At 41.0% G+C, this 14,404-nt stretch overlaps 1 protein-coding gene across 4 annotated transcripts; it reads right to left on the bottom strand.

The window, feature by feature from the left end:
• Nucleotides 1-2,789: 2,789 nt before the first annotated feature.
• On the bottom strand, nt 2,790-14,401 carry MED8 (mediator complex subunit 8). Of its 4 annotated transcripts, none has more exons than XM_044442860.1 (7): nt 14,318-14,401; nt 7,544-7,662; nt 6,894-7,038; nt 5,560-5,700; nt 4,306-4,387; nt 3,875-4,123; nt 2,790-3,231 (listed from the first exon to the last, which is right to left on the bottom strand). In XM_044442860.1, exons 1-7 carry the CDS (start codon nt 14,321-14,323, stop codon nt 3,167-3,169), a joined length of 807 nt encoding a protein of 268 aa, XP_044298795.1. In that variant the 5' UTR covers nt 14,324-14,401; the 3' UTR covers nt 2,790-3,166. The 4 variants fall into 4 exon arrangements, with proteins under 4 accessions (XP_044298795.1, XP_044298804.1, XP_044298812.1 ...); XM_044442869.1 differs by lacking the exon at nt 14,318-14,401 and adding an exon at nt 14,126-14,253 and having other exon boundaries at nt 7,536-7,662; XM_044442877.1 differs by lacking the exon at nt 14,318-14,401 and adding an exon at nt 14,126-14,253 and having other exon boundaries at nt 7,591-7,662.
• Nucleotides 14,402-14,404: the final 3 nt, after the last annotated feature.

The raw sequence follows: 14,404 nt of genomic DNA, 5'->3' as shown, positions 1-14,404 counted from the left end.
AACATTCTTAGAAAAGGCTTCTAGTCCATGTATTGTCTTAAATGGAGGGGAGGGAGCTGATAGAGTCCATCTGCTCATTTTTGTTCCAGAAAGAGGGATCTAGCCCATACTGAAGTATTATGGCAAAAACGAAGAATGAAGTCAGGCACCAAAGACGGAGTAGACTGTGTTCATGGGAAGTAACAGAAAGGATAAATATGGTAGAAGCAAATTTTGCATATGCTGTTTGTATATATTTTTGCAGAGATGGAAAATAAAGGGATATTCGAGAGCAGGAACGAGGATTATACAGAGGAGAAACAAACCCGGAGTGTATGGGGTTTCTACTGGCAAGATAAGATTAAGGAGAGAAAGGATGGAAAACACTATGTTTGAATAAAGGCAGCCAGGTACCAAGCTGATAAATCCAGGAAAAAAGAGAGCCCACATTGGGTAGGGACTTGTATTCCTAAATGTTAACAGAGAAAGAAAAGTTGAGAGATAGGCAGTGTACATTCCAGGACAGAGTTTGAAGATGATAACTGAAAATGAAGACATGACATTTGAAGGAAGTAGACACTGTGTCAACAGTGGGGATAGGAACTAAATTCGTAAGATGTGGTAGGTGGGGAAGTTGGTTATTCCTGGCGTCAGTGCTGGAATGAAAAGGAGTGGAGTGGGGATTAACAGGAGGAAGGCAATATTGCAGAACATGGAGACAGCCAGGGGAATGAAGCTGCAAGATGAGAGAATTCCTGTGATCTTCTACCCCTCCTCCTAAATCCCATTTTATAGACGGTCATTCTGTTTGTCATGGCAGTCATCTTATTTTTCCACCAGTTCCTTGTTTCTGCCCTCAAATCCCTTTAGCCTTCTAACCCCATCATTTCATTCTCTTTTCCTGGTAAGCCTTTCTCATTATTCTGCATGGTCTTCCTTGCAGCTTGTTATCCTTCCTTGGCTACTTAGTATAATGTGCAAATGGTGGTAGAATTAACTGTAATCATTTCTTCCAATCTAGGATGCTTTTAAGAGGAACACTCTCAAAGGCTTCCTGAAAATCAATTACATGCTGCTGAATTGCTTCTATGGAAAAATTTAATGACAGCTTCAAAGCATGTTGCAAAGTTGATGAAGGCTTTTCATACCTAGGATGGGTGTTCTGTGATTTACAAGGAATTGAATCCTATACTTAATAAATCCTTGTCTGTCAAGTCTCTTCCACCCAGCAAAGTAGGCTGATATTCTTCCTGATATATTCCTGGAATGCAATAGTTTTACACAAAGTCAACATGTCATATTGATATGCTCTGAATGCTTTGAAATGGAAGCTTGGCTTGATAGTGATACTCATGGAAATAAGGAGTTGGAAAAGAAGTACTTGGGTTGAGTCTATGCTAAATTTTAAAAACTGGTAACATTGTTAACAGAGCCCAATTCCTAATACAGGAATGTAAAGTTGAAATTCTCCATATTGTTATTAGCATTTGTATTGTCAAAATAAACCTTAACATGACTAGCTGGCTAGCTGAAGAGATAGGCAAATGTCTAATAGATGAAGAGTTATGCAGGATTTGCAATACCCCCACAGCATGATATTAGAGCAGCATAAGAGACCAACTTTCCCAGTGATCCATGCCAAATGTCAAATGCTATAATTCAAATTGTTATCCCTAAGCATTGATGGGAAAGTATTTTTGCTGAATGTATGCTACAGAAACTGGACCATTTCTCAGGTGTATCTTTATGTTTCTGCTTTACATCCCATGAAACACATTTAATTTGGTATGCTAAGCTATACTGAAAGGAAGATGTAAAAAGAATAGACAAATTTCTTTGGGAAAGGGGTTTCCATCTATGAATCTACCATGCATCTTGGGATTTGACAAAAGCAGACGACTGTACTGAAGTCAGTGAGCAAGTACTAAAGTCAAGACCTATTTAGATACCAAAATTTCAAATTATGGCATCTGTGCTTTTACCATTCACCTGTTCACCTATTTATTCATATAGCATTTTTTTCTTTTAAAGAAATGCCCATTTACTTTTGGATAAGCTTTGATGCAAAGAAATACATAAGGAATTTCTCGTTGCCTGTTTCTCCAGATGACACATTTTCACTGAAGAATATATCCTAGCAGGATGTCAGAAACACCAGCTACTCTACTTAGTTTATACTCATTTGCACTTGCTGCTTTTCACCTAGATCTTATGTCATGAACTGTAGAGTTATACACAGGAGCTCTTGAATCTGCAACCAGAAAACTCAAATTAAGTCAAGAGAATAAACTGGGTAATCTACCCGGCCATATATATCTGGGTCCCCAAACTGGTTTCTGTAAGATGGTGATGCTCTGGAAGTTTCACATGGCAGTCATGGGGGCAAAAAAACCTTGATTAGCTTTAATGAGAAATGGAACATGACAGGCCTCTAAGTGGCACTGTAGGCTGAGATCTTAAGTGGGTGCATCAACACATTTTTCCCAAAGGGATGAACTACTGAATAGTGTGCACAATATCACACTATTTAGGGTGCAGGGTCAGGAAAGTACCTGTTGATGCAGTGAAGGCTATGGTTCATTTTTCCAATTATCTAGATTATTTCCTCTGTCACACTGAATTCTACCATTGATGCCTTTTTCCCTGTCATGCTGAAGACATTTTGTATTCATGTGATTATGACTGGGGATCAGTATTATTTAAATAGATCAAATCATATTCTTTAATGGTCTATCCCAATGACACTGGATTCAAGCAATCTAAACAAAAGAAAATGAAGTCGCATGACCCAACCTTGAAACACACAAGGCTACAGAAGCAGACCACTTGACGTTTATTAAACAAAACATTCAAAAATACATATTGCCTATCTCCTCCTCTTTGATCATTATACAATTCCAAAAGAAGTAAGCTCTCCAAGGCATTCAGATTTATTATAAACATGAGGAAAACTAGCCAAAATCTCCTCCTCCTCCAGGCCTGGCTAGTTTGCCACTCTATATGAAGAGTATGGATGAAGAGTACAGTCCTGTATTCTGGTGATCAATGCAGCCATGTAAATAAATGACTTCTGTGACATCTCAAGGGGAAAAACTTCAGTCAGAAATCTCACTGTAGAGAGTGAGGTGAAGAAACGATGTCTTGAAAATGAATTCCAGGAACAGCAAGAGGCCAGAATGCTTCTGACTCACCTTTGATAGGGATGCATTGAAGCAGATTTGATATTGGTTTTTATTCCACTGGGCATCTTACCTGGAGATGGTAAAGGAAATGGGTTTAGCATTGCGATAAGAAGAAAGGCCTGTCTCTCAAAAGACTGACAGATCTGGGGGAGATTTCCTCTAGTTCTTCCCCAGGAATCACGTCTTCCTCACATACACTTTCTGGAGAAAGTAGAATTATTCTCTCTCTCCTACAATCTCCTTCCCATCTTCATTTTGTGCAAGTAAATCAGACTTGTTTTGATCAATAAGAACATAAAAATCCTATGTATTCCAACAAGCACATGTGAATACCACAGCCTTCTTCTACTGTTGACCCCAGCTATTATTCAGTACAGTAGCCACTGACAGCACTAGCCTTATATAATATATATGTAATTGGCTGTGTAACAGCATGTTCCATCTCAAAGCTCACAGCTTCCTAAGAAATGATAGCATGAATCTCTAGGCTATCATATGTCCTCCTACATATGACATGAAGGGAAGCGGAGCTACTACATATATTGCTGAAGACCTCCGTTATGGCTGTCTTTCTAAAGCATGTATGCTCTTATCAGAATAGGCATTAATTTCACTTGGACACCAGTTCGTCTTGTCCCAACAATATTTCTTTCATTTAACGTTCCCTCCTGCACTCCAGAGTCTTTCCAGTACATCTGAAGGACTTTATTTACCTGGTTGACCTGCTTGTGATATCTGCACTCCTCCAAGCATTTGCTGCTGTTGGCTTTGTGCTCCAGACATTTGTACCTGTTGCATGGCAGAAGCACCTGCTATGATGGTATTGCCACCTGGCTGACCAGCCTGAACAGGTCCTGCCACACTTGGTGGACGCCTATTGGATAGTCCCTTCCCGAAGCCTACAGCTGCAACCAGCGCATTGGTATCAGCAGGGTTGAATGTCTGCTTGTTCTGCCGTAAACCTGCAGGATGGAGGAAGGTTCGACCAGCAAATTAACTGAGTGTTCAGTCTTTTTTTCCACAACAAAGCTATTATTATAATAGTTTATCTTAATGCCTGTTATATTTGCTTTCTATTTCTAGACTATTCCCGCAGGGCTATACACACTTTCCAATGCCTCCTCCCGGTACTCCAATGCCATACCTCCACTTTCAGACTCTCGTTCCTCTTTGTTGATTTTCTCCAGCAAGTTTGAACACATTTTGTTTAGGCTCTGAATCTGCTTCTGCAACCATAAGATATGTATAGTAAAATATGTCAGTTAAACAATATACTACCTTTTATTTTCATTATCTCATTCTAGAAAACTACAGCAATTTCCTCCTATCAACAAATTTTCAGAAATGGGGAAACAACAATCTTTTACACCTTTGCACTCATGAGCTAGACATGAGGCAGCAGCCTCAAGGAGATCACCAGGCAGGAGGCAGAGGTGCCTGATCTCTTGTCTGATCTTGAGGTCATGCTGCAGCCACTGAGTGAATCAGGCACCCTCATCTTCTCCCACCTGTCCAAGAGCAGACCTCTCTATCAGCCAGTACTAGTGCCTGCTCCACCATGCTGAGTGGGCCCAGGTCTCTTTGTCAAGAAGAAGTGGATCCTGACCAGTCAGCCAGTGGCTTGTGAGGTCTCCTCTCATGTTGCCAGCAAGAATAACCTCTCAGTGCCACTAGGGCAGGGGAAAATTTCTCTGCAGAGATCACAGGCCCACAAAGCATTCTCAAGCCAATTCTGAGACCTCATATCGGTTTTCTTCCGTGTTTAATGGTTAATTAAATATATTGTGTATATAAAATGAAGTTAACATATTGCAAACACTTTAATTTACTATATAGAAATGTAATTCATTGTGCAGCCCCGGGTTCTTTGTTGAAGTCTTCATGCAACCCTCAAGGTACAAAAAGTTGGAATGCCACGCCTTACACTGTCCAATTTAATTGAGCTCATTTGCTTCCTAAAATATTTTCCCAGGAGTCACATGTTCTCCCGAAATATGCATGATATAGTGATAAAACAATATATAACCCTCTCCCTCCCTCCCCTCTCACACATACACAATCACAGACTCAAGTAAAGCATAATGTTCAAACTTCAAAGATATGCAGCATTATAGTTTGGTCTATCTATGTCATTAACTCCATTTTTGAAAACCTTCTTTGCTTTACAAATGAAATTGACAGCAAACTTTTAATGCATGCCTTTATTAGTATCTGATTAGGCTACCTGGAACAAGGTAAAATGGTTTTATATGCTACAAAGGATTAGGCTTAATGCAAAGGATTAAAAGCTAGAGAAACAAAACTGCATTACACAAAGTGCCTACACAAAAATTTAGTTACAAAAGTTAACAATCAAAATGAAGGAATGTAGAACAGCGTAAACAGCAGACACTCTTACCTGTGCCACATCAGTACCAAGGCGAGCTGCATCTGTGCTCAGCTGCTTCTCTTGCTCCTCTACCTCAGGATCAGGCTTGGTTCGCAGATGATCGGGTACAACCTCATGGCTAAAAACTGGCACTCTTCCTTCTGTTTGCCGCTAGAGCATTTGGACTATCAGTGATCAAGGTCATACTTTACAGCACAGCCACAGAATGCAAAGCTGAATCTACAGGCCCCTTGCAAAGGCTTGATACACAGCCCTGGCTGCCAACTTATGGGGCTATGTATGAAACAGCACATACAGACCGATACAGAATGGAGCGTGAGGAGATAAGAGGTGCAATCACCTATATTCTTTTTTGGTACAGCAGGGATTGGAGAACTGCCCTAGTCCCCCTGTACTATCCCATCCCTCTCTTTCCTTGGTGTCTGGCTTGGCCTACATGCGGCGTAGTGATGTGGTAGAAATTGTACTACTTCAGGCTGCAGAAGATACCATTTCTGAATGCTCTTCCACAAAACCAAAGAAAAATGAGAGGAAAAAAATAGATAATCAATGAGAAATGTTTTTATTTTATTTATTTATTAAAACATTTTTATGCCGCCCCATTCGCCGAAGCCTCGGGGCGGCTTACAACATAGATAAAACAATAAGTTAAAATATCCATATAAAATAATCTTAATTAAAACACACATTATAAAATAAGCCGCCCCGGCCAGATAAAATTCAATTGTATTTAGCATTTAAAATGTTGCTTAAATAAAAAGGTCTTAGCCTGGCGCCGAAAAACAAATAACGACGGCGCCAGGCGGACCTCTCTGGGGATGTTCCAATCTCTTTACTGTTCCAATCTCTTTACTGTTTTCTTCTCACAGAGTCTGCAGGTGGGAGGCTCAATTAAAAATTGATTTCTCCACCTGCAGTTCTGAGTCCTTTAGTATGCTCACAGTTATTCATATCTGCTCTTCTATTAAAGGTATAACATGCTATATAACCATTCCACCACCTCAGGGGTCTTTCACCTCATTTACTCCTCTTTCTATATACCAGTGCTCTGATGACAGAAAATGGAGGCAGGGGAGAACTCTCCTGATTTCACACCAGTTCCACATTTCCCCCTTTGCAGAGAGTGAGTATGCTCTACACCATTTGCATCTGATTCCTCTCCCAATCATACCTATGAATATATCTTAAAATGTTTTATGGAAAATACAGGTATGATTCTATTGTGTATATTAATTCACTGCTCTCATTTCACCATGCTCAACCTGTCACTCAGTTTCTCATTTACCCCTTGACGCCAAGGAATTAGTCACATAGCTGAGAAAAGATGTAGGCCAGATCCTTACCATAATCTCTTCATCACGGTCTGGGGATAGCACCAATGGAATTATAACCTGGTTGCGTAGCAATGGGGTCTTCTCATGCTTCAGTACTTTATTTAGGGTGTTTAGCTGTCCTGAGAGCAGAGCAAAGCTGTCTAATACTGAAGGCCTATGGAAGAAATGGGGAAATGAACATAAGCAACCCATGCTCCATTAGATCAGGGATCCATATAGTTGAGCAGTTTGTTCATACAGCAGCTAACCAGCTGTCCATGGGAAACTCACAGGCAGGGCATGAGTGTCTGTACACTGTCTCTGATACTGGAAGCAGCATACAACCATCAGGACCAACAGCCTTCTTTTTCCATGGATTTGTTCAATCCCATGTTAAAGCCATCCAGACTGGTGGCCATCACTATATCTCATGGCAGTGAATTCCATAGTTTAACTATGCATTGCATGAAAAAGTGCTTCACTCTGTCCTGAATCTTCTGGCAATCAGCTTCATGAGATGACCCCTGGTTCCAGTATTATGGGAAGAGAAAAATATCTATTCCTATCAAAAACATCTCCCTTTATGTCAATTTATGTCAAAATGTGCCTAAATAACGTAATGGTTTTCCCTACCCTCTATAACTAAGATTGGCCACATAAGCTTTCTCTCACCCTCTTACCAGGTGAGGCGGTCATATTCATTCTCCAGCTTGTAAATGAAACTGACCAAGGAATTCTTCAGGTCAGCCACTTGACTGATGAGTGCCTCTAGAGATAGCTCAAGCTGCTTCTCCTCTCTCTGGAAAAGACAGAAAGTAAGCTTAAATACACCACATCTCCAAAGAAAGAGGCAGACAGTCTCTCAGTAACTCACTTCCATATTTTCTTATAGTATAACCAGGCTGTTTATTCTCTTTATGTCTGTCCAATCACTTAAACTCCCTAACTTTTTCTTTAGAATGTTTCAGACATAGTATGACAAGTCAGTAAGTTAAAACTGTGTAGCATGAGCATAGGTGAGATTTTGAAACAAGCATCTAAGCTTTTATAGGAAGTATTTTTGATCTGTTGCACTTTAAACTTTTGCAAAAATTCTCATATATCTATACATGCAAGCATGCAGGCAGGGAAGCTAGCTCTTTCTATTTTTTGTTTTTTAGAACTGAAATGCCTAACACAAGTAGATACGGGTAAGTAATATTTTTGTACTTCTTTAGAAGGCTGAGGTGTGCAATTGTACTCAGTCCAGCCCATATTAAAAATAGCATTGGATTTGTAAAATTACAGAAAAACTCAACTCCCAGTTGCAATCTTTTACCCACTTATCTAAGACAAGGAGGAATGGGGGTGCAATATATGTCACTAAAACATACACACACCAAGACAATTATGTGCATTCTTCAGAGCATGGTTTTATTCCATGCTACACTTATATAGAATATACACAAATGGGATTTACAATAAAACGTTGCTGGATATCCATCCCATCATGCTAACAAAAGTACTCCTGTTTAAGGTTCCTAGTAGCCAATCATATCTTTCTCCATTATAAAAATGCAAAAACAGGAGCTTATTGTACCAGGAGTCATTTCAGTTCACTGCTGCTTTCTGCCAGTAATATTTATATCTTAAACCGTCCACCAATTTTCACTCCTGCTTTCCCTGATTGTAATTTAGTTTTCCCCAGTGCTTTTTTTGGTTTAAAAAAAAAAAAAAGGTGCGGAACTCACGATCACCGGCAGTAAGTGCACGACCACACACACCAATCCCAAGCAGAGCAGCAGCGCCCTCACTATCTCACTATCAGATAGCAGACAGAAAAGCAGCCTGCAGGCACTATGTTAATGATGTTTGCTGCTGATCTGCTATGCTTCAAAATCACTTCGTAAAATCCATTGGAAAAAAAGGTGCCGGAACGCAAGCCCTGGTTTTCCCTATATGTTCTGCATACAGATCGAATAGGGGGAAAAAAAAAAAAACCCCATTGCCTGATGCCTTCATCTATACGAAGCCATTCTGTTTCTCCATATTCTGTCCTAGCAGTAGTTTCTCGTCTATGATACAGGTTATGCATCAGGTGTGCTGAGGTACACTTATTTCTTTCACTTCCATCCATTGCTTCTTATGCTTCACACAGACAAAGGCTTTCTGAAATTTTTTGGTATGCTCCAGTAACCAACACATATTTGTGATAAGATCCTGTGTATCTGCTCCTTTTCAGAATCTAGAACATCAGGTTTTTCTTGCTCCATAAAGAGTATAATTTATTACAACACCATGAGTATTACTTTGCTTAGTGCAATGGTCCTATTATTGCTGCACTACTTAGCAACTCCTTTATTGGGACATGGAATATACATTTCCAGTCTGTGGGCCACTGAGTTGTTTTCCATATTTGTTGGCATATTCCTTTAAGGATTTGGAATGATTCTGTTTCTGCAGCTTGGAATACTTCTAGTGGTACCCTATCTCATCCGCGTGTTTTGCTCCTTTCAAGTGCTCTCAGAGCAGGTTTTACTTCACTTTCCAACATTGCAGGTTCTTCCTCATAGTATTCTTAAGATGTGCATCCAAGAGTTGGGAATGCTACTTTGAAAACATTATACTTTGCAAAAAGTAATTGTTAGCCTAGAGCAGTTAACAGTGTGTGTGTGTGTGTGTGGGGGGGGTGCATATTATTGTAGCTGTCAGCCTATCATTAACAGATACTTTGGGGCATAATCCTATAGCCTGCTAGCAGTGTTCTCTCTCCCTCTCTCTGTGTGTATGTGCATGTATGTAGGGAGGCGTTATAGGAATACCTAGAGTCCCAGCACTGAGGCCCTTCAACTATGCAGACAAATGCAGAATACCTGCCTCACCTTGTTTGCAACTCACATGGAAAGTACTGATCCAGTTGCATCTCTGAGGCTGGAAACCAACCTTGGAGAGTGCTAAAAGAGCATGCAGCATGGGCAGGAAGGAGAGGAGATTGGAACTGATGGCTTTCTTTCCTCCCACTCTGTGTTGCTTCGTCTTGATGGCCAAATATAGCTGTCTACATGAAATGGCAACCCATTCCAGTATCTTTGCCATGAAAACCCCATGGACAGTACCAAAAGACAAAAAGATATGACGCCGGAAGACGAGCCCCTCAGGTCGGAAGGTGTCTCATATGCTACTGGGGAAGAGCGGAGGGCTAGTACTAGTAGTGCCAGAAAGAATGAAGCGACAGGGTCAAAGCCGAAAGGACACTCAGTTGCAGATGTATCTGGTGGTGAAAGGAAAGTCAATGCTGCAAAGATCTGTACTCCATAGGAACCTGGAATGTAAGATCCATGAATCAAGGCAAGCTGGATGTGGTCAAACAAGAGATGACAAGACTGAACATCGACATCTTAGGAATCAGTGAACTAAAATGGACAGGAATGGGTGAATTTAATTCAGACGACCATCAGGTATACTACTGCGGGCAAGAATCCCTCAGAAGAAATGGAGTAGCCCTCATAGTTAATAAAAGAGTAGGAAAAGCAGTACTGGGATACAGTCTCCAAAATGACAGAATGATCACAGTTCGAATCCAAGGCAAACCATTCAACATCACAGCAGTCCAAGTCTGTGCCCCAACCACTGGTGCTGAAGAGGCTGAAGTTGACCGGTTCTATGAAGGCCTACAACACCTTCTAGAATTAACACCCAAAAATGATGTCCTTATCATCATGGGGGAATGGAATGCTAACGTAGGAAGCCAAAAGATAACTGGAATAACAGGCAACTTTGGCCTTGGAGTACAAAATGAAGCAGGGCACAGGCTGGTAGAATTTTGTCAAGAGAATACGATGGTCATAGCAAACACTCTTTTCCAACAACCCAAGAGACAACTCTACACATGGACATCGCCAGATAGTCAACACAGAAATCAGATTGACTATGTGCTCTGCAGCCAAAGATGGAGAAGCTCTATACAGTCAGTAAAAACTAGACCAGGAGCTGACTGTGGCTCAGATCATGAGCTTCTCGTTGCAAAATTTAGGCTTAAACTGAAGAAAGTAGGGGAAAAGCACTAGGCCACTCAGGTGTCACCTAAATCATATCCCTGATGAATATGCAGTAGAGGTGACAAATAGATTTCAGGAATTAGATCTGATAGACAGAGTGCCTGAAGAACTATGGAGGGAGGTTCACAACATTGTACAAGAGGTAGCAACTAAAACCATCCCAAAGAAAAATAAATGCAAGAAAGAAAAATGGCTGTCTGAGGAAGCTTTACAAATAGCTGAGGAAAGAAGGGAAGTGAAAGGCAAGGGAGAAAGAGAAAAATACACCCAATTGAATGCAGAATTCCAGAGAATAGCTAGAAGAGATAAGAATGCCTTCTTAAATGAACAGTGCAAAGAAATAGAAGAAAACAATAGAGTAGGGAGGACCAGAGATCTCTTCAGGAAAATTGGAGATATGAAGGGAACATTCCATGCAAAGATGGGCATGATAAAGGACCAAAATGGCAGGGACCTAACAGAGGCAGAAGAGATTAAGAAGAGATGGCAAGATTACACAGAGGAACTATACAAGAAAGAGCTTAGCATCCCTGATTACCATGATGGGGTGGTCACTGACCTCGAGCCAGACATCCTGGAATGTGAAATCAAATGGGCCTTAGGAAGTCTGAGCAACAACAAAGCTAGTGGAGGTGAGAGTGTTCCAGCTGAGCTATTCAAAATCTTAAAAGACAATGCAGTACAAGTGCTACACTCAATATGCCAGCAAATTTGGAAAACTCAACAGTGGCCACAGGATTGGAAAAGGTCAGTTTACATTCCCATCCCAAAGAAGGGCAATGTCAAAGAATGTTCAAACTACTGCACCGTTGCACTCATTTCACATGCTAGCAAAGTTGTGCTCAAAATCCTACAAGCAGTATGTGGACCGAGAACTACCAGAAGTACAGGCAGGGTTTCGAAGAAGGAGAGGAACTAGAGCTCAAACTGCCAACATACGCTGGATCATGGAGAAAGCTAGGGAGTTCCAGAAAAACACCTACTTCTGCTTCATTGACTATGCTAAAGCTTTTGATTATGTGGATCACAACGAACTGTGGCAAGTTCTTAAAGAGATGGGAGTACCTGACCATCTTATTTGTCTCTTGAGAAAACAATATGTGGGTCAAGAAGCAACAGTGAGAACTGGGCACGGAACCACTGATTGGTTCAAAATTGAGAAAGGAGTTTGGCAAGGCTGTATACTGATGCCCTGCCAATTTAACTTATATGCAGAGCACATCATGAGAAAGTCAGGGCGGGGTGAACTACCAGTTGGAATTAAGATTACTGGGAGAAATATCAACAACCTCAGATATGCAGATGATACCACTCTCATGGCAGAAAGTGAAGAGGTACTAAAGAGCCTCTTGATGTGGGTGAAGGAGGAGAGTGCAAAAGTTGGCTTGAAACTCAACATTAAGAAAACGAAGATCATTGCATCCGGTCCTCTCACTTCCTGGCAAATAGATGGGGAAGAAATAGAGGTAGTGACAAATTTTATTTTCCTGGGCTCCAAGATCACCGCAGATGGGGACTGCAGCCAAGAAATTAAAAGACGCTTGCTCCTGGGGAGGAAAGCTATGGCAAATCTAGATGGCATAATAAAAAGCAGAGACATCACCCTGCCAACAAAAGTGCGTATAGTCAAGGCTATGGTTTTCCCAGTTGCAATGTATGGCTGTGAAAGTTGGACCATATGGAAGGCTGAGCGCCAAAGAATTGAGGCCTTTGAATTGTGGTGCTGGTGGAGACTCCTGCGAGTCCCTTGGACACCAAGGTGATCAAACCAGTCAGTCCTAGAGGAGATCAACCCTGACTGCTCTTTAGAAGGCCAGATCCTGAAGAGGAAACTCAAATACTTTGGCCACCTAATGAGAAGGAAGGACTCCCTGGTGAATAGTCTAATGCTGGGAACAATAGATGGCAAAAGAAGAAGGGGACGGCAGAGAATGAGGTGGCTAGATGGAGTCACTGAAGCAGTTGGTGTGAGCCTAGATGGACTCTGGGGGATGGTGGAGGATAGGAAGGCCTGGAGGAATGTTGTCCATGGGGTTGCGATGGGTCGGACACGACTTCACGACTAACAACAACAACATGAAATACGAGCAAGAGAAGCAGGGTGGTTGAAATTCCTGTCACCACACTTCACGTCCTGAGCCTCTGTATTTGGAGACTTATGTGCGGCAAGGGCAGATGACATAGGATCATAACCTAAGTTGCAATAGTCAGTGTCAGTTAGTGTGTATTTTCTTAAAATGAAATCATGTAAGGAAACATGGTACTGCTTTTCAAGTTTTACAAGTGTTCCAATAACACATCTATAAATATCATTTAAATCACATTAAACATGTTGCAAGTTTTTCCTCAGACATTTCAGGTCAAATACTTGTGGTATAGTAGACATATATTATATGGTATATAAAATGCCATACAGTTTTAACACCATGTATTAAATACAAATATTAAATAATGCTGTGTTAATTTTAATACAGTACATTTTAAGTCTCTGTTACTTACTAAATACAAATAAACATACTAGTGTTCTCTACGACTTCAGAACATTTTCTGATTCAAACCAAATATTTACCTGTGCAAATAATCAGCAATGAAACTGTTTCAATGAAATTAATCTAACTTGCATTGGAAAGTTCCCAATCCAAAATTGTCAAGAAAAACCACATCATTGCTTATGAAGTGTCTTATTCCTGAACCAGCCTGCATGTTTAGGCACCTGCATACTCTTTGACTGGGTTAAAGCTAAGCTTCTATATGAAAATCAGAAAAGGGGGATCTCAGCATCTTTGCCTGAGGACCCCAAAACTCCATTTGATCTATCTCATGGTCCCTGGAAGATATAATTGAAATACCATCTTTCTCTTTCTGTAATTTCTCTTTGTTTGCTTTTTTCCTTGCTTTTGGCTCTAGTTTAGTAGTTTTCAAGGCAAAAAAGCCTTACAAACATCTCCAACTTTTAACTTCAACTAAGCATACACAACTTATAAGGATAAATCAAGCCCACCCTCTTTTTCATTTGGTTACCTCGGAATACACAGTTTTACAGATTGGCCTGGTCACTGAGCCATCCTCACAAACAATTAAGGAACAGGCAGATGTTTTACACCGCCAGAATAATAACCAAACGAGCACTTTACAAGTGAGGGCCGCTTTAGTTTTCGCTGAGCACGCACCTATACATATTTACTCTGACGCTGAGTCCCTCTAGGTTCAGTGAAACTTACTCACAGGTAAACGTGGGTAAGACTGCAGCCGAAAGCTTTCTGAAACTGTCGCACTATCGCCAGGAAGCTCTACCTAACGATTTGCTTCTCGACAAAGAGGCAATGGAAGCCTCAGCCTCCCCACCTCCGTCCCACTGAAGGTATAGGATATTAAACAAAATACACCAGACGCAAACGCCACACTCGGTTACTTCACCTGCATAGCGGCGACACCACAGACAGCCTTAAAAACGCTCCCCTGCACGGCGGCTTGTCATAGGCGCAGCTTCCCCTTCCGGGTCGG

Source organism: Varanus komodoensis, unplaced genomic scaffold (genome assembly GCF_004798865.1).
Source record: "Varanus komodoensis strain SLA01 unplaced genomic scaffold, ASM479886v1 scaffold1, whole genome shotgun sequence".
Lineage (NCBI taxonomy): Eukaryota > Metazoa > Chordata > Lepidosauria > Squamata > Varanidae > Varanus > Varanus komodoensis.
The sequence above is the reverse complement of the archived record's forward strand: the minus strand, read 5'-3'. Positions and strand labels throughout refer to the sequence as shown.